Consider the following 20983-nt stretch of genomic DNA (forward strand, 5'->3'; position numbering starts at 1 on the left):
CACTCTTTCATAGACAAAATTATTACATGACTTGGAAATGACAATTTTTTTTAAAAACTGAAGTATAGTTGATTTACAATCTTGTGTCAGTTTCAGGTGTACAGCAAAATGATTCAGTTTTATATATATAAAATTGAATATATATATATTTTTTCAGATTCTTTTCGCTTATAGATTATTATAAAATATTGAGTATAGTTCCCTGTGCTATACAGTAGGTCCTTGTTGGTTATCTATTTTATATATAGCAGAGTGTATATAACAAACGATTTATAGCTTCTCTTAGGGCTTGCTTCTCCTTTAGTATATCTAGTGAATCAAATTAGATGAGGCATGAACAGTCTTAATTTCTTAAAGTTAGTTTAAGATCAGGTTAGTGGGCAAAAGTTATGTTAAGTGTCACACTAACAACTACAACAAGGATTGTATTACTTTTATGATCTCTTCTGAGAATACAAAATCTCTGTGGCTAGGGATTTTAATTTTATTCACTAAAATATCTCAAATGCCAAAACAGTATCTAATATACAGCAGGCCCTCAAAAAATATTAAATAATTCAACTTTCTTGGAGCTAACTAGTTTAAAGATATTCTGTTTTTCATCAATATCTTACAATTGTATTTGAAATCCCAACTTTCCATTTTGGTTCTCATTCCTTAATTTTAAGGTAACAGAGGTTATAACTGTAAAAAATAATACATGTATATTTACATACTTAGTGTATATATTTAAACATAATATATATTAACAATATGTTTAAGAATATATTTATATAGAGAGATGTATTATACATGGTATATAATACAGATATATTTAATATGATATAGATATCTAGATGTCTATCCTAGACTGGCATTAAAATTCTTCAGATAATCTCTGTAGGAAGAAAATGTTCTAACAGAGACGCTAAATAACCATGTTAATACATAACTGTGTGGGTTTCTACACTGGTTATTTATTTGATCCTCATTTGGCTTTATTTACATAAAATAAAACAAAATATTCTCTGAACTAAGTTGTATTAAACTATCTAGTACAACATCAATTCCCTGAGCATTTAATTTTGAATTTTTTTGATAAAGATATTCCCTTATGAACACTGCTAATAACGGTTCATTTAGTATGTTTTTATTTTAAAAAATATTCTCTAGGTCTGTAAGATACAAAGGAAAAACCAATTCTCTTACCTAGGAAAAATGAAAATATTTCTGTTATTAAGATCTTAAAGTAACTTTTCCCATAAGCCTTCCCAGAGAGAACGCCATGCAAAGTAGAGAATATTCTCAGCAACAGCAAACTAAACACTGCAACATGTTTCATAGAAGTATTTTTTCAACAGTTCTTCCACTTAAGCCAAAATGTAATTCAATATAAGCAAAGCTATGGTAAGCAAAAATTCTATGGCTCAGATAGCTGTTTTCTGGGCTGACTTAATTGAAGGATAGTTTTTATTTATTTATTTTTATTATTTATTTCTTATTTAATTCTGTTTTTTCCCCCAGTTCTATTGAGATATAACTCCTTTTTTTTTTTGCTGCACCACGCGGCTTGTGGGATCTTAGTTCCCCAACCATGGATTGAAGCCGGGCCGTGGCAGTGAAAGCACCAAGTCCTAACTACTGGACCTCCAGGGAATTCCCGAGATATAACTCTTTAGAGACTCTTTGGACTCTTTAGGGCTGAGGTCTCCTAACTTCTTTTGAACACATTGCCCCATCAGTTAAAAAAAAAATTTTTGAGCATACATTCCCCTATATAGAGTCCATATATATACATATATATATATTAATACATATAGACTCCATAGAATTTAGTTGTGTACAGATGTTCCTTGATTTATGATGGGGTTTACATCCCAATAAATCCATTGAAGGTTGAAAATATCATAAATTGAAAATTTATTTAATACACCTAACTTACTTAAGTATCATAGCTTAACCTAGCCTACCTTTAACATGCTCAGGACACTTATAGCTTACAGTTGGGCAAAATCATCTAACACAAAGCCTACTTTATAATAAATTGTTGAATATCCCATGTAATTTATTGAATACTGTACTGAAAAACAGAATGGCTATAGGGGTGCAGAATGGACGTACTGATTGTTTACCGCATGATTGACTGAGTTGTGCCTCGTTGCTGCCGCCCAGCAACATGAGAGCACCGTACCACATATCACTAGCCCAGGAAAAGATCAAAATTCAAAATTCAAAGTACAGTTTCTGGGCTTCCGTGGTGCCGGAGTGGTTGAGATTCCGCCTGCCGATGCAGAGGACACAGGCTCGTGCCCCGGTCCGGGAAGATCCCACATGCCGCGGAGCGGCTAGCCCTGTGAGCCATGGCCGCTGAGCCTGCACGTCCAGAGCCTGTGCTACACAACGGGAGAGGCCACAACAGTGAGAGACCCGCGTACCGCAAAAAAAAAAAAAAAAAAAAAAAGTACAGTCTCTACTGAATTTGTATTGCTTTTGAACCATCTTGTAAAGTTGAAAAATCTTAAGTCCAACCATCGTAATAAAGGGACTATTTACACATACATATATATATGTGTACTAATTTATTTTTATATTGTAAACTTTAAAAAGATAAAGTAATAGTAAGTATTAATAGAAGTCTGCTTGTTTTCTTCCTACATTCCAATGTTTCATTTTGTGCACGCTTTGGGATGATTCACCCCATTTTGGAGCTCATACATACAAAGATATGACACTCCACTAATAATTTTTTTTTCCCCAACTAAGCTTTTAAGTAAACACTGGGCAGCATGACTTCAAGGTTATTTCTTTGAACAAATATCTAGAGGGTAGCTATGCAGCTGGTTAGTGTCGAGTCAAATACTTTTACAGTCTGGAGATGGTGGGGGGAGTGACATATCTTATGAGAACTGAACTTGCTAGGACACACATTTGGTTAGAACTCTATTCTTTTTCTTTTTTCTGTTTTTTTTTTAACATCTTTATTGGAGTATAATTGCTTTACAATGTTGTGTTAGTTTCTGCTGTATAACAAAGTGAATCAGCTATACATATACATATATCCCCATATCCCCTCCCTCTCGCGTCTCCCTCCCACCCTCCCTATCCCACTCCTATAGGTGGTCACAAAGCACCAAGCTGATCTCCCTGTGCTACGCTGCTGCTTCCCACTAGCTATCTATTTTACATTTGGTAGTGTATATATGTCAATGCTACTCTCTCACTTCATTCCAGTTTACCCTTCCCCCTCCCCGTGTCCTCATATCTGCGTCTTTATTCCTGTCCTGCCCCTAGGTTTGTCAGGACCAATGTTTTTGGGTTTTTTTTGCAGTGAGCGGGCCTCTCACTGCTGTGGCCTCTCCCGTTGCGGAGCACAGTCTCCGGACGCGCAGGCTCAGCGGCCATGGCTCACGGGCCTAGCCGCTCTGCGGCATGTGGGATCTCAACCACTGCACCAACAGGGAAGCCCTACTGTTAGTAGATTTTTTGATGATGGTCATTCTGACCGGTGTGAAGTGATATCTCACTGTAGTATTGATTTGCATTCCTCTAATGATTAGTAATGTTGAGCGTCCTTTCATGTGTTTGTTGGCAATCTGTATATCTTCTTTGGAGAAATGTCTATTTAGGTCTTCTGCCCATTTTTTGATTGGGTTGTTTGTTTTTTTGATATTGAGCTGCATGAGCTGCTTGTATAGTTTAGAGATTAATTCCTGGTCAGTTGCTTCATTTGCAAATATTTTCTCCCATTCTGAGGGCTGTCTTTTCGTTTTGTTTATGGCTTCCTTTGCCACGCAAAAGCTTTTAAGTTTCATCAAGTCCCATTTGTTTATTTTTGTTTTTATTTCCATTTCTCTAGGAGGTGGGTCATAAAGGATCATGCTGTGATTTATTTATTATTATTTTTTTAAACATCTTTATTGGAGTATAATTTCTTTAAAAATATGGAACGCTTCACAAATTTGCATGTCATCCTTGCACAGGGGCCATGCTAATCTTCTCTGTGTCATTCCAATATTAGTATATGTGCTGCCGAAGCGAGCTGTGATTTATTACATAGGTTGTTCTGCCTATGTTTTCCTCTAAGAGTTTTGTAGTGTCTGGCCTTACATTTAGGTCTTTAACCCATTTTGAGTTTATTTTTGTGCACGGCATTAGGGAGTGTTCTAATTTCATTCTTTTACATGTAGCTGTCCAGTTTTCCCAGCACCACTTATTGAAGAGGCTGTCTTTTCTCTATATTCTTGCCTCCTTTATCAAAGATAAAGTGACCATATGTGCGTGGGTTTATCTCTGGGCTTTCTATCCTGTTCCATTGATCTTTCTGTTTTTGTGCCAGTACCATACTGTCTTGATTACTGTAGCTTTGTAGTACAGTCTGAAGTCAGGGAGCTTGATTCCTCCAGCTCCGTTTTTCTTTCTCAAGATTGCTTTGGCTATTCAGGGTCTTTTGTGTTCCCATACAAACTGTGAAATTTTTTGTTCTAGTTCTGTGAAAAATGCCATTGGTAGTTTTATAAGGATTGTACTGAATCTGTAGACTGCTTTGGGTAGTACAGTCATTTTCACAACGTTGATTCTTCCAATCCAAGAACATGGTATATCTCCATCTGTTTGTATCATCCTTAATTTCTTTTATCAGTGTCTTACAGTTTTCTGCATACAGGTCTTTTGTCTCCTTCAGTAGGTTTATACCTAGGTATTTTATTCTTTTTGTTGCAACGGTAAATGGGAGTGTTTCTTTAATTTCTCTTTCAGATTTTTCATCATTAGTGTACAGGAATGCAAGAGATTTCTGTGCATTAATTTTGTATCCTGTTACTTTACCGAATTCATTGATTAGCTCTAGTAGTTTTCTGGTAGCCTCTTTAGGATTCTCTATGTATATAGAATACTATTCTTACTCTACAGAAGTAGATCATTCTGTGCCAGAGACAATATGTAGATAAATGGATGATGAAGGCCACAGGTCTAACTCTATATATAATGCAATATTCTACTCTAATATATATTTATATAAAGACATATTCTTGTAACTTGTCTCAACGTACTTGTCAATGATACAATGAAATCTCAAAAATTTAGCCTTGTATATTACTTTAAAAACCTCCAGTATGTGAATCTACTCTAATGTTTAATATGATTCAATAACATACTATTATGCAAAATAGTATGCAAAATCCTTGAATATTCACTGTGATAACTCTTGGAACAATAATCAGTGTTTCCTCAGATTTTATTGAATACTTATGAATCAATCAACAGTTATATTTTTCATGTTGCTTCATTTCTACAATGGTGTGCCTACCCTACAACATTTTAATCACAAATAATTTTGCAGTGATAGGTATTCTTACTCTGCATATTGGTGAAAAGCTTAATAAGAGGGAACTAACACTAACATTTGTTGAGAGTCTACGTGCAAACACTGCTACATGTTTTACAGACAATACATCACTTAACGTTCACAACAATCCTTAAATGGTGATAATTATTATCCCCATTTCATAGATTAGAACTAAAGGTTGGGGTCAAGGTCACACAGCCAAGATTCAAATCCAGGTCAGTCTGGCTTCAAAGCCTATGCTCCTTCCATTACACTGAAAAAAAGGGTTACAATAACTGAACTAGTCCAAGAGTATCCAGATAAAATGCACAATCTACTAACAAATCTCAAATGAAAGATAATTCCTTTTCATTATAAAAGTCGAATAAAGTATTATAAAGAATGATTATATGTGGTTAAAGCCAAGATTTGCAAAATATCACTATAAAACTCCCCTCCAATTCTGTTTTAAAGTAGTTTAAAATTGCTCCTCCTCTATCCTGTCTTTATCCTACAACCCAAACACAGAGTTTAAGAGGGTCAGGGTTGACTACACAGAATTCAGTTGAGTCTGAAGCCCAGATTATTACAGAAGCATTGCCCAATTCTCCCTCCTGAAAATCTCTGCCACAAAACACAGCACAATTCCAAAAACTGCGTGTTAAAAGAACCAAAAGGCAAATAAACTAAATAAGCTTCTTCATCAATAAAAACCTCTCCTTAAAGATCAATTTTATAAGGAGTAAACTACTGCAATAAGTAATATTATACTAAAGTATAATTCCAAGACACAGTTCACTCCATCATCAAACTGGAAATTAGATTGAGTAACCATCTCACACTCCCAAGAGCTTCTTCATAGTCAGATATGTGGGGAGATAGAGAGTTGGAAGAATTGGGATCTTCCAGTTTCTCATAGAATTATTTTTTTCAACCACAAGAACATTGTTTTCCAATAGGTTAAAGAGAGAGCTAACATTTACTGAGCATTTATGAAGAATCAAACACATACGTTACCTTTAACTCTCACATCGATCACATTTTACAGAAACTAAGTTCTAGGATTTCGCCCAAGGTCACATCGATAGTAAGCAGCAGAGCAGAATTTAAAACTAGGTCTGTCCACACAAAAAGGTCCAGGGAGAGCTTGTTCAGCAGTAATTTCATAAATAAGGATAGACTTAAACAAACTAGACCTATGGGGCAAGGAATGACACTGACTCAGAAACCGGTTAACACTTCTGCAGGCCTGTCAGCTGGAGCTGAAGGAAGTATGACCTTTACTCCAAACCCTCCAGGGCGGAAAGATAGCTCTTCTCCGCGTGGGTCAATATACCACTACTCGTGGAGGTAAAGAGGAGAAAATGAGGTTTCCTGGTGGCCCAGACCCTTTCTTGGCCGCAGAAATGGAGAAGGATCAAACCCAGAGGCCCGGTCCGGGTCTGAGTTGTGCCTAAGGGAAGGGATGCGACAAATGTCGCAAAGGGCGCAGACTTGAAAATAACGAGTTTATGAGAGATGCTGGAAAAGAAAACATGAAAAGCAGGGAGCATGGGAAAGTACACGGATTCACTTGAGGGAAGGGGGTTGGGGCTGTGGGTGATGGCTCCAGCAGCAGAGTTGTCAGTGGGCCTCTAAAGGGAGGGAAGGGACAGGGAGGGAAGGTCTCGGTGGGAACCACTCTGGGTTCATTACCTGCCGGGTGGTTGTACAACGGCCTCAGTTTCTCAGGCAGCAGAAGCTCCACTTTATCAAGGACCCGGTGGTAGGTGGCCCGCAGGCCCCGGGCGCCGGCGGCTGACATTTCTGCGGACGAGTGATCGTGGGCAGCCAGGTAAGGCAGCGGCCGTGTGCTCCTCCCTGGCTGGCAATGAAGGGCAGCTCGTCACTTTCCCCTGTCTCAACGCCTCGCGCCCTCCTCTCCCCCAAGGCAGCTCAGCCTGCTCCCCTGTGAACCGCCCCGCGGCCCGCGCCTAGAGATTGTGGGGGCGGAGACTCTGCGACGGCCCGCCCCGAGCCCGCCTCCTGGCCTCCGACTGCCTAGAGGAAGGAGGAGTCACGGAAACAGGTGGCAAAAGGACAGCCTCACCGAGTCAACCCGGCGCCGTACCCGGAGCGCGCTTGCGCAAGCAGAGCGGCCCGCGGTGACTGGCCCGCCCCGGGGCGTGGGCGGGGTCCAGACCAAACCTACAATTTCTTCTTCCTGGCCCGGAGGCCATGTTGGAGAAGGGAAAGTGAAGCTGCACCGGCGCTAATCCCTTTCACTTTGGTTAAGGAGGCCCCTAGATAAAATGGGCTTTTCGGCCCTTCCGTTACCCGACTAAAGATGACGCCGCACAACTCTGTTGCTTCCTTTGGAATGAGACTCGTGAGCGCGAGACTTCCGATTTCAGCTTCTTCCGTCTCTATTCCTCATTTATCCAGAGTATTAAGGATTTGACTAGAGTGGCCTGAACCCACTTTTCTAGGGTAAGGGCAGCCCTGGCACACACCCGCCTCAGTCTCCAGGGTGGTCGTGATCTCGCGAGAAAGGCTTGAAAGGGAGGGTGTCGAGAACGAGGAGAGGGAGGAGTCGAGGCCGCCTCCGCCTCCTCCACCTCCTCCTGTAGGAGGGGGTGCCGAGGGAGGGAACAGTTGCTGATCTCTGGATGTTCTGGGTAGTCTTGAGCAGAAGAGTATGAGGCGAGCTCAGGCCCGGGTGCGGCCGGGCTTCGGGGAAGAAGGCGCTGCCGCTGCCACCGCCATCTAACTCGCTGCTACCGCGAGGGCCGGCGCGCGGATGGTGCCGGTGCGGCTCGGGTGTTGATCCGCGTGTCCCCTCCCCCCCTTTCCCCTCCCCCACGCGGTGGTCTCCTCTCCTCCCCCGGCCCGGCGGAGCCATGTCTCGAGGTGGCTGCTGCCCACACCTGTTGTGGGACGTGAGGAAAAGGTCCCTCGGGCTGGAGGACCCATCCCGGCTGCGGAGCCGCTACCTGGGTGAGCGGGGGCCCTGGGGCGGAGGCGCTGAGGTCGCCGCCCAGAGGTGGGGGAGGGGGCCACGCCGCTGGGGCTATTGGAGGTGGGACAGCGCCTGGGCAGGGACGCCCCGGAGACGCCGAGGTGCTGGGTGGACCTTGGCGGACGGATCCCGTACCCGTGTCCTCCCATGGCTAAGTCCCCCTTTCATGCTGCCAGCCGCCGCCCTTACTGGGTTTTCCTTCGGGGGGCCGGACAGGGGGCAGACGGTACTGGCCGGGAAAGGTGTTGGGGTCGCTTCTGGAGTGGAACTCGGAAGAAGACTTGTCGAACCTCCCCGAGCTGCCGCGTTTAGAGCAATAGTTGGCGCTTTTGCTCTTCTCCAGCGCTCTCCTCGCTCAGCCGAAGGACCTAAGTTTGTGTTGACCGCCCTTCCAAGTCTCGGGAGGGCTTAGGTGTCCGTGGCGACGCGCTGACCACCCTCGGGGACTCCACGCTCCAAACAGACTCGGTGTAAACTGTTGTGCGGCGCCGAGCCAAAACCTGAAAGTGATAGCTGAGCTCTCCCCACCCCCGCGCGCTTTCCCAGTTGGACTCTGCTGTTCGGTGGTTTCGACTGCTTTAAGGAGGTATAGAGTTTCACGTTCCCATTCCCACCCCTGTGAAACACACTTGGCATTTACTGTTACTTAGTTAAGCTTTCTAAAAACAACCTTCGATACTTGGGGGAACGGTAGTCCAGTTCTTTTCGTTTTGCGTAAAGTGGATTTGTGAGGATTCTGGGTCACGCCTGAGCTGAAAGTCGACGGATTTAGTAGGGGTCTTTTTTCTTCCTTCCTCTGCAATCTTTTCATTACTCATTCTTCTTTTTCTTTTCTTTTTTTTTTTTTTAATTTGAAGATAAGACAACATCAGTAAAATTTTTTTCTTTGCAATTTTGTTACTTTTTGCTAGGTATTGATGTCATTTGGTTTTGACTTAAAATCAATAAAAGAAAATGAAATTTCGCTACACCTAACAGTTCTGGTTTGTGAGTTATTTGAGAAAAGTTAGCAGGCATTTTTTCCCCCTTGCACGTGTTTTTTAGTGTCTCAAGTGACATGAATACATTCTCCTTGTAAAAACTTAATAAGAATGAAGCACAAATCCTTGTGATTTCTCCCATTCCAGTTTCACACACACACTCTTTGAGAGGTAACAGTGTTCTCTGTTTCCTGAATATTCTTCCAGACCTTTTTCTTTGAATTCTTACAAGCACATGTGTACATATAGAAATGCTGTAGGAGTGTGTGTGTGACCTGAATATATGGCGTCATACTGTAAACACTGTTTTGCAACTTGCTTTTTTTTTTTACATAACATCTTGGAGATCTTTGCATGGCAGTAAAAATAGATCTATACAGTCTTTTAAACTATTGCAGAGTATTTAACAGTATGAAGGTATCATCGTCGACTCAGCCTTTCTTCTTTTTTTGGACGTTTGCTGTTACTAACAGCACTACAGTGAACCTCCTTGGACATGCTTTTTGTGCATTTGTTCTAGGATAAGTACCTGGAGTGGTGATTAATCATTTTAAAATTTAATATCAATAGAGAGTGCTTTTTTAAACCATTAACCTAAAAGATGTGCAATATTTCTTTTAATACTTGCTGAGAAAGAACTTTAGCTTAATAAAAAAAACTTGTGTTCTACACCAATGAATTTATATGTGGTCCTTTATCTCTATTAGTTGGAGCATTTAAATAAGTAGTACTTATATGTAGGTTTATGTATTAATGTTTTCTGCTGGTTCAGTTACTTCAGCTGTATCTATTATAGAGTCAATTAAAATATAAAACCATACATTTTCTTTTTCCCTTCCTCTTCTAGCTCCATAATGGGAGTGGAGTTTGTGTGTTGGGTGGAGGAGAATTGAAGAGTAAGAGTCCACTGTCTTTAGTAGAAAGTCGAAATTACAGATTTTCAAATATATGTATATTCATGCAGGAAATTCCATATCTTACATAATATTTTAAATGTGGTAGTAATATATACTTTATAATTAGCACATCCTTTAAAAGTGGTTTTTTTAAATATTCAAAAATAGCTTGAAGAGTAATTTCTTAGCCTTAGGAGACTTTCTTTACACCTTTAGTTTATCCATCTCTTTCACACTCCAGTGCTAATCTTGGCTTAGCAGGAAACAGCAAAATCCACATTGGTATTGCCTGAATTAATGAGATTTTTAAAAACTGATATTTTGAAGTACTCTTATAAAGTCTTCTTTTTAAGAAGTCCAAGTGTTTTAAAAAGTAAATAGATTTTTTTGGGGGGGACTTCAATATTTAAACATTTTGATTTATCTGTAGTACTGTAGGTTAAATATTTTTCTAATTTATCTCCATTATTTGTATTTCTAATAATGAATTACTTCTAGATAACAGTAAAATTGGGATAGAAGCAATTGACAGATTTTTCTTGTAACATGTGCATTTCAAATTAACCATAGCATGTGCCTTTTCAATAGTAGTATTCATGTTTTACAGGTGATTTTATTTAAATTTGGTTAATTTTCTCTTTTCCTCCCATCAAAAAAAATTGCAGTTTACAAAACATCCTTTTATATTGTGAGAATAAAGGTAATTTGTCATGTGTTATTTAGAAGATGTATATGTTTACTTATAGCCCACAAATTCACAAGATTCACCTGAACCAATGAAGTGTTTTGTCTAGCATGAATTCAGAGGCTAGGCCAGGGATTGTAATCTTTATGAGCCCGATCTAAATTTCAATGGAGGATTTATTTTTTTAAAGAGCAATTGTCAAAGTCCAGAGTCAGAGACACCTGTACATCTAAATGTTTCTTAAGATACCATATACTAGTTATAGAGTAGTGCTTTTGGAACTCAGTGATTGTTATAATAATTAATTAGCCATACATATTTCATTATAGTTTTATAGAGATAAACATTACTTATAAAAGAAATTATCTGTACATTTCTTCTTTCTCTTCCTATTTCTCTCATTTTAGACAGGCTTGCGTACAATTTGAATTTACACTTTCTAACTCTTCTAAATTAAAAGACAGTAGCTGACTAACAAAAAGCAATTTAAGGGAAATTTTCAAGGGAGTTGTTTGCCCTAATGTATTATGTGTTTAATACAAAGTGTTTAAGTTATGATTAGGCAGTGTTTTGGTCAACTTGGGATGCTGTAACAAAATACCATAAACTGGGTGGCTTTTGAACAACATAAATTTATTTTTCAAAGTTTTGGAGGCTGGAAGCCTGAGATAAGGGTGCTCACATGGTCAGGTTCTGAGTCTGGTGAGGGCCTGCTTCCTGGTTCATAGCCATCTTTTCACCATAACCTCACAAGGCAGAAGAAGTGAGCTAATTCTCTGGGATCTTTTTTATAAGGGCACTAATCCAAGCCTAATCACCTCCCGAAGATTCCCACCTCCTAATTAGGATTTCAGCAGAGGACTTGGTCCGGGTGGGGTGATGGGGGGACACGAACATTCAGACTATACCACTAAGCCAGTGACAGCCTTATAGTGGAGATTGAAATCTCTTTTTGTTCAGGCGATTAGGAAGTCTGTGTCTTTTGAATATCGTTAGGGTCAGTATGTACTGAAATGGATAATTTTGCATTTAGATTAGTCTTTAGCGTATCTTGAATACATCTATATTCAGACTTACCAAGTTCTTCATAAAGTGTTGCCGGGTTAAAACATATTTTATGAGGGTCAGAAAATTCTGAATTTTTCCTCCTTGTTAACTACTGGGGAAAAGTTAGTGAAGTATTTGTATTTTGTTTCTTTAGTCTTAAAATTTCAATGAAAGCTAAAAAAGGTCTGATTTTAATAGTTAATAATGACAGTTTAATAGTTAATAATGACAAATATTTGTAATAGAATATGCTGTTAATTCCTGAAGATTAGGCCACCAAATGCATGTTATCAATCATAACAACAGCAGACAATTGAATAGCTCTACTGTAGATTTCATTCCTACCTGGTATAGGATGAAAGTGCTTAAAAGGGATAGGAGCTTCTGGTAGCACAAAATTTATATTTCAAGTATGTTTTATGTCAGTGTTTTTCAAATGTTTGGACCATGATCCACAGTAAAAATACATTTACATGGCAACTTGTGATGCACATAGCTAAAATAAAAGACTCCCCAAATGACATTTACCCTTACTAGGTATGGTGCATTCTTTTTTCTGTTCCATATCGTGTTGTTAAAAATGTTGGTATTGACCCAGTAGAATATCCACTAATGAGTGTTGGCTTGAGGTTCACAAAGCTGTTCTAGGTGGTGTGTTTTTTTAATAATTGTAATTGAATGTTACTGACTTCAAAGTTAGGGTGGGTGGGTTTCCCAAGTAGTTGTAGTAGACTAAAAAAAATGTTTTTTGAATAGCGCTGATGGCTAATAAAGAAGATATAAATAACAAAACTTTTAATATATACTTTGGTGAAAATATGGTACAACACTTTTAAATCCTCACTTTTTTTTTTTGCCATGCCTTACGGCTTGCTGGTTCTTAGTTTCCCGACCAGGGATTGAACCCAGGCCCTCCTCGGTAGTGAAAGCCCAGATTCCTAACCACTGAACTGCAAGGGAATTCCCAAATCCTCATTTCTTGAGTAATACTTGCAGTGGGATTGCCGAGTTGTATAAGAAGTGTGTTTAACTTCGTAAGAAACTTTTTCAAAACAGTTGTACCATACTGCATTCCCATCAGCAGTGTTTGAGAGTTCTAATTGTTCCGTGTTCTCATCAATACTTGGCATTATGAGTCTTCCTAATTTTAGCTTTTCTAGTTGATATGTAGGTATAATATCACTATTGTTTTAATTTGCATTTGATTTAATCCTAATGATTAATGATTTTGAGTATATTTTCATGGCTTATTTGCCATTCTTATACTTTGGTTAAATATTCAGATTTACCTTCTTAATATTGTAAAAATTCTTTGTATATTCTTGATACAAGTCCTTAATCAGATATGTATTTTGCAGATATTTTCTCCCAGTTTGTGTAAGTCAATTTCTCTACCACATTCCATTGATCTAGGTGTCTGCCTTTATGCTATTACTTTCGGTCTTTATAGTGAGTGTTGAAATCAGCTAGTGTGATATTTTGTACTTGGTTCTTTTTTTCAAAATTACTTTGGCTATTCTGAGTCCTTTTCATTTTTTAAATTTCAGAATCAGCTTGTCAATTTCTATAAAAAGGACTGCTGGGGTTTTGATTGATACTCTGTTGAATCTGTACCTTATTTCAGGGAGAATTGTAGTCTTTACAGTATGGAATCTTCCAATTCATAATGGTGGCTTTTCTCTCCATTTACTTTGCTGTTCCTTCATTTCTTTCAGCAATGTTATATATTTTTCAGTGTACAGATCTTATATATATATTTGCTCTATTTATTCCTATATATTTAATGTTTTTATACTAGTTTAGATAGTATCATTTTATAAGTTTATAAGTAATATCAAATTATTCATTGTGCATATATAGAAATAAAATTTTTTAAAATTGGCTTTATGTCGTGCAACTTTACTCAACCTACTCATTAGTTCTTTCTTAAAAAAATTAATTTCTGGCTGCGTTGGGTCTTCGTTGCTGCGTGCAGGCTTTCCTCTAGTTGTGGCGAGCAGGGGCTACTCTTCGTTGTGGTGTGCAGGCTTCTCATTGCGGTGGCTCCTGTTGTTGCAGAGCACGGTCTCTAGGTGCACGGGCTTCAGTAGTTGTGGCTTGTGGGCCCTAGAGTGCAGGCTCAGTAGTTGTGGCACACGGGCTTTGTTGCTCCAGGGCATGTGGGATCTTCCCGAACTAGGGCTTGAACCTGTGACCCCTGCACTGGCAGGTGGATTCTTAACCACTGTGCCACCAGGGAAGCCCTACTCATTAGTTCTTATAAAATTTTTTTTTTTGCAGGCTTTTTTGGGTTTTATGTAGTTGATTATGTCACTGCATGTTAAGATTCTTCCTGGGAATTCCCTGGTGATACAGTGATTAGGACTTGGTCCTCTCACTGCCCAGAGGGACCAGGTTCAATCCCTGGTTGGGGTACTAAGATCCCACAAGCAGCGTGGTGTGACCAAAAAAAAAAAGAACCAAAAAACAAGATTTCTTCCTTTTTTACCTATGTTATTTTTTCTTCCGTTTTCAATTTTCTTGCTTAATTGCATTGACTCCAGTAGAATCTCCAGTAGAATCTTGAAAGGAAGTAATGAGTGGACATTGTTGCCTTATCCCTCATCCTGGAAAGCATTCATTATTTAACTATTAAATATGTTGTTGACTGTACGTTTTTGTAGATACCCATTGAAGAAATCCCCTTCTACTCTTAAATTGCTGAGAGTGTTTATCATGACTAGCTGTTGAATTTTGTCAGGGTTTTGTCAGGGTTTATTCTGCATCTGTTGATTATATGATTTCTGTTTCAATATGTTAACATATTGATTGATTTTTGAATGTTGAACCAACATTCAATTCCTGGGCCAAATCCTACTTGGTTATGATAAATTGTCCTTTATATATTGCTGGCTTCAGTTTTGGTAAGAATTTTGTGTTTTTGTTCTTTAAGGATATTAGCTCACAGTTGTTATATTTTTGCCTGTTTTTCGTATCAGGATAATGCTGGCCTCATAAATGTGTTGGAAGTGTTCTTCCCTTTTTCTGAAGAGTTTGTGTAGACTTGAAATTACCTTTTCCTTAAATGTTTGATAGATTTCATCATTGAAGCCATCTGAGCTTGGAGTTTTCTTTGTGGGAAGGTTTTGTTTTGTTTAGTACTTTAACTTTTAATTTAGAGATAAGTGTAGATGCATGTGCAGTTGTTAGAAATAATACAAAGAGATCTCATATACCTTCAATCAATTTCCCAATGGTAGTATCTTGTACAACTATATTAATATATCACAATTAGGAAATTGACATAGATAGATCTATGAATCTTATTCATATTTCCCCAGTTTTACATGCACTTTTGCATGTGTGTGTATTTAGTTCCATGCACTTATAGCACTGATTTTAATTTTTATTTTTTTAAAAAAATTTTATTATTATCTTTAATACATCTTTATTGGAGTATAATTGCTTCACAATGCTGTGTTAATTTCTGTTGTACAGCAGAGTGAATCAGCCATATGCATGCATATATGCCCATATTCCCTCCCTCTTGAGCCTCCCTCCCACCCTCTCTCTCCCACCCCTCTAGGTCTTCGCAAAGCACGGAGCTGATCTCCCTGTGCTATGCTGCTGCTTCCCACTAGCTATGTGTTTTACATTTGGTAGTGTATATACATCGATGCTACTCTCACTTCACCCCAGCTTCCCCCTCCCCCACCGTGACCTCACGTCCATTCTCTATGTCTATGTCTTTATTTCTGCCCTGCCACCAGGTTCATCAGTACCTTTTTTTTTTTAAGATTCCATATATATGTGTCAGCATATGGTATTTGTTTTTCTCTTTCTGACTTTACTCTGTATGACAGACTCTAGGTCTATCCACCACACTACAAATAACTCAATTTTGTTCCTTTTATGGCTGAGTAATATTCGATTGTAAATATGTGCCACATCTTCTTTATCCATTCATCTGTCAGTGGACATTTAGGTTGCTTCCGTGTCCTGACTATTGTAAATAGTGCTGCAGTGAACATTGTGGTACATGACTCTTTTTGAATTATGGTTTTCTCAGGGTATATGCCAAGTAGTGGGATTGCTTTCTATTTTTAGTGTTTTAAGGACCCTCCATACTGTTCTGCATAGTGGTGTATCAATTTACATTCCCACCAACAGTGGAGGAGGGTACCCTTTTCACCACACCCTTTCCAGCATTTATTGTTTCTAGATTTTTTGATAATGGCCATTCTGACCGGTGTGAGGTGATACCTCATTGTAGTTTTGATTTGCATTTCTCTAATAATTTTAAATTAATGTTAATTAATGTTAATAGATTAAAGTGGTTACCACTATATTTAAGGTGCAGAACAGTTTCATCACAATAGTCCTTTGTGATCCCAGTTTTGGCCACAGCTACCTCCTTCCCTCCCAACAGCTAACCCCTGGTGACTACTAATCTGTTCTCCCTTTCTATAATTTTGTCATTTCAAGAATGTTACATAAATAACATGTATGTAATGTTATAAATAACAGCATGTAAACTATTGAGATTGGCTTTTTTCAGTCTGCATAATTCCCTTAAGATTCATCCAGGTTGTGTGTACAATAGTTTATTTCTTTGTATTGTTGATTAGTATTTCATGATATCAATATATAACTAATCGTTCATTTGTTGAAGATATTTGTATTGTTTCCAGTTTTTGACTATTAAATAGAGAGCTGTTACGAACATGCATATACAGGGTTTTGTATGAACATAGATTTTCATCTCTGGGATAAATATCCAAGAATTGTAATTACTGCACTATATGATAAGCACATTGTTTACTTTTGTAAGAAACTGCCATACCTTTTTCCAGTATGGCTGAACCGTTTTATGTTCCCATCAGCCACGTATGAGTAATCCAGTTTCTCTGCATCATCATCAGCATTTAGTGTTGCCACTGTTTTTTTTTTTTTTTTTTTTGCGGTATGCGGGCCTCTCACTGTTGTGGCTTCTGCCGTTGCGGAGCACAGGCTCCGGATGCACAGGCCCAGCGGCCATGGCTCATGGGCCCAGCTGCTCCGCAGCACGTGGGATCCTCCCTGACGGGGGCACGAACCCGTGTCCCCTGCATCGGCAGGTGGACTCTCAACCACTGCGCCACCAGGGAAGCCCTGAAGTATCAATTTTTAACTGAAGTATTTAATTTAGTTCCAGGTGCTCAACATCGTGATTCGATATTTCTGTACACTACAAAACAATCACCATGATCAGTATAGTTACTGTCACCATACAAAGTTATTACAATATTATTGACTGTATTTCCTATGCTGTACATTTCATTGATGTGACTCATTTATTTTGTAATTGGAAGTTTATTTTGTAATTGGAAGTTTGTACCTCTTAATCTCCTTCAACTATTCCTCCCAACCCCCTCCCTTTAGGCAACTGCCTGTTTGTATCTATGAGTCTGTTTCTGTTCTGTTACTTTAAAATAAAATTTTTTTTTGCGGTACGCGGGCCTCTCACTGTTGTGGCCTCTCCCGTTGCGGAGCACAGGCTCCCGATGCGCAGGCTCAGCGGCCAGGCTCCACGGCATGTGGGATCTTCCCAGACTGGGGCAAAACCAGTGTCCCCTGCATTGGCAGGCGGACTCTCAACCACTGCGCCACCAGGGAAGCCCCTGTTCTGTTACTTTTGTTCATTTGTTTTGTTTGTTCTCTGTATCTATGAGTCTGTTTCTGTTCTGTTACGTTTGCTCATTTGTTTTGTTTTTAAGATTTCACATGTAAGTGAAATCATATGATATTTGTGTTTCTCTCTCTGACTTACTTCACTTAACATAATATCCTCCGGGTCAATCCACGTTGTTGTAAATGGCAAGATTTCATCCTTTTCATGGCTGAGTAGTATTCCATTGCATATTTATGCACCACATCTTTTTTATCCATTCATCTGTTGATGGACAGTTAGGTTGCTTCCACATCTTGGCTACTGTAAATAATGCTACAATGAACAGGGGCGCATATATTGTTTCAAATTAATGCTTTTGTTTTCTTCTGGAAATTACCTAGAAGCAGAATCGCTGGATAGTATAGTAGTTCTCTTTTTAGTTTTTTGAGGAACCTCCATACTGTTTTCCATAGTGACTGTACCAATTTGCATTCCCACCAGCAGTGCATGAGGGTTTCCTTTCCTTCACATCCTCTCCCACACTTGTTGTTGTTATTTTGATAATAGCCTTTCTGACAGGTGTGAGGTGATATCTCACTGTGGTTTTGATTTGCATTTCCATGATGTTTAGGGATGTTGAGCATTTTTTCATGTGCGCATTGGCCATCTGTATGTCTTCCTTGCAAAAATGTCTGTTAGGTCTTCTGCCCATTTTATAATTGGGTTTTTAATTAATTAATTAGTTAATTGGCTTCATCGGGTCTTCGTTGCTCTGCGCGGGCTTTCTCTAGTTGGGGCGAGCAGGGGCTACTCTTCATTGCGATGCATGGGCTTCTCATTGCAGTGGTTTCTCATTGTGGATCGTGGGCTCCAGGTGCATGGGCTTCAGTAGTTGTGGCTTGCGGACTCGAGCACAGGCTCAGTAGTTGTGGCGCATGGACCTAGCTGCTCAGCAGCATGTGGGATCTTCCCGGACCAGGGATCGAACCCATGTCCCCCGCACTGGCAGGTGGATTCTTCTTCTTTTTTTTTTTTCTTTTTTCATGATCGCCATTTGAAAACATAGGTGGATTCTTAACCACTGTGCCACAGGGGAAGTCCCTCGGGTTTTGTTTTGATATTGCATCATATGAGTTCTTGGTGTATTTTGGATATTAACCCCTTATGAAATATAGTTTGTAAAATATCTGCTAACATTCAGTTGGTGGTCTGTTAGTCTTGTAGATAGTTTCCTTTACTGTGCAGGAAGCTTTTTAGTTTGATATACTCCCATTTGTTTATTTTTGCTTTTGTTTCCCTTTCTGAGGAGACATAAAAAATATATTACTTAGACTGAGGTCAAAGAGCATACTGCCTATGTTTTCTTGTAGAAGTTTTATGGTTTCAGGTCTCACATTGAAGTCTTTAATTCATTTTGAATTTTTGTATATGATGTGAGAAAGTTTGTTCAGTTTGATACTTTTGCATGTAGCTTTCCAGTTTTCCCAACACCATTTATTGAAGTTGCAATCTTTGCCTTCATTCTGTATTCTTTTTTTTTTTATATATACACAATGTATTTATTTATTTATTTATTTATGGCTGTGTTGGGTCTTCATTTCTGTGCATGGGCTTTCTCTTGTTGTGGCAAGTGGGGGTCACTCTTCATCGCGGTGTGCAGGCCTCTCACTATCGCGGCCTCTGTTGTTGCGGAGCACAGGCTCCAGACGCGCAGGCTCAGTAATTGTGGCTCACGGGCCCAGTTGCTCCATGGCATGTGGGATCTTCCCAGACCAGGGCGCGAACCTGTGTCGTCTGCATTGGCAGGCAGATTCTCAACCACTGCGCCACCAGGGAAGCCCATCATTCTGTATTCTTGCCTCCTTTGTCATAGATTGATTGACAGTGTACGTGTGCGTTCATTTCTATGTTTTCTATTTTGTTCCGCTGATCTGTGTGTCTGTTTTTGTACCAGTACCATACTATTTATTTGCTTTAGCTTGTAGTATAGTTTGAAATCAAGGAGTGTGATACCTCCAGCTTTGTTCTTACTAAAGATTGTTTTGGTTATTTGGGGTATTTTGTGTTTCCATAGAAATTTTAGAATTATCTATTCTAGTTCTGTGAAAAATGCCATTGGTATTTTGATAGGAATTGCATTGAATCTATAGCTTGCCTTGGATAGTGTAAACATTTTAACAATTAATTCTTCCAATCCAAAAACTCAGTATATCTTTCCAATTGTGTCATTGTCAATTTCTTTTATCAGTGTTTTATAGTTTTCTGAGTCTTTTACTTCCTTGGTTAGATTTATTCTTAAGTGTTTTATTCATTTTGATGCAATTGTAAATGGGATTTTTTGCTTAATTTCTTCTTCTGGTGGTTTATTGTTACTGCATCGAAACAAGAGGTTTCTATGTATTGAGTTTGTATCTGTAACTGTATTGAATTCATTCATTCTAATAGTGTTTTGGTGTATCTTGAGGAATTTCCATATGTAGTATCAGGTCATCTGCAAACAGTGACAGTTTTACTTCTTCCTTTACAGTTTGGATTCCTTTTATTTCTTTTTCTTGTCTGATTGCTGTGTCTGGGACGTCCAGTACTATGTTGAATAAAAGTACCAAGAGTGGGCATCCTTGTCTCATTCCTGATTTTAGGGAAAATGCTTTCAGCTTTTCACTGTTGAGTGTGATGTTAGCTGTGGACTTGTCAGTAAAGTGGGCCTTTATTATATGGAGGTGTGTTCTCTTTATACCTACTTTGTTGAGGATTTTTATCATAAATGAATATTGAATTTTGTCAAAAGCTGTTTCTGCATCTATGGAGATGATCACATGATCATATGATTTTTATTCTTCAATTTGTTAATATGGTGTATCACACTGATTTGCAGATATTGAATCATCCTTGCATTCTTGGGATAAATCCCATTTGAATATGGTGTATGATCCATATAATGTATTGTTGAATTTGATTTGCTAGTATTTTGTTGAGGATTTTTGCATGTGTGTTCATCAGTGATATTCACCTGTAATTTCCTTTTTTTTGTGATTTTTTTTTTTTTTTTTGGTATCAGGGTGCTGCTGGCTTTATAGAATGAGTTCAGAAGTCCTTCCTCTTTAGTTTTTTTGAATAGTTTGAGGATAGGTATTAGCTCTTCTTTAAATGGTAGAATTTACCTGTGAGGCTGTCTGGTTCTGGACTTTTGCTTATTCTTAGTTTTTTGATTATTGACTCAATTTCATTACTGGTAATTTGTCTGTTCACGTTTTCTGTGTCTTCTTGATTCAGTCTTGGGAGATTGTACATTTCTAGGAGTTTGTCGGTTTCTTTTAGGTTGTCCGTTTTATTGGTGCATAGTTTTTCATAGTAATTTCTTATGATCCTTTGTATTTCTCCTTTTTCATTTCTGATTTTATTGATTTGTTGATTTGGGCCCTCTCTTTGTTTCTTGATGTGTGTAG

General features: G+C 38.8%; 2 protein-coding genes across 6 annotated transcripts in view; one reads left to right on the forward strand and one right to left on the reverse strand.

Annotated features, from left to right (window-relative positions):
* The window catches only part of MPC2 (mitochondrial pyruvate carrier 2), a 25957-nt gene extending 17653 nt beyond the window's left edge, over nt 1-8304 (reverse strand). Inside the window, exons 1-2 of one of the 2 annotated variants that reach the window (XM_007458104.1) lie at nt 8209-8304; nt 6998-7166 (exon numbers count right to left, since the gene is read on the reverse strand). In XM_007458104.1, the coding sequence (XP_007458166.1) occupies nt 6998-7106 (109 nt within the window). In that variant the 5' untranslated portion in view covers nt 7107-7166; nt 8209-8304. Of the gene's footprint in view, nt 1-6997; nt 7167-7794; nt 7837-8208 lie in introns of those variants that run through there. The other variant, XM_007458105.1, reaches the window with a different exon arrangement.
* Nucleotides 7821-20983, forward strand: part of DCAF6 (DDB1 and CUL4 associated factor 6) — a 168797-nt gene continuing 155634 nt past the window's right edge. For all 4 annotated transcript variants that reach the window (XM_007458100.1, XM_007458102.1, XM_007458103.1 and 1 more), the window contains exon 1: nt 7821-8278. In XM_007458100.1, the coding sequence (XP_007458162.1) occupies nt 8182-8278 (97 nt within the window). In that variant the 5' untranslated portion in view covers nt 7821-8181. The remainder of the gene's footprint in view (nt 8279-20983) is intronic.

Source organism: Lipotes vexillifer, unplaced genomic scaffold, assembly GCF_000442215.2.
Source record: "Lipotes vexillifer unplaced genomic scaffold, Lipotes_vexillifer_v1.1 scaffold189, whole genome shotgun sequence".
Classification (NCBI taxonomy): domain Eukaryota; kingdom Metazoa; phylum Chordata; class Mammalia; order Artiodactyla; family Lipotidae; genus Lipotes; species Lipotes vexillifer.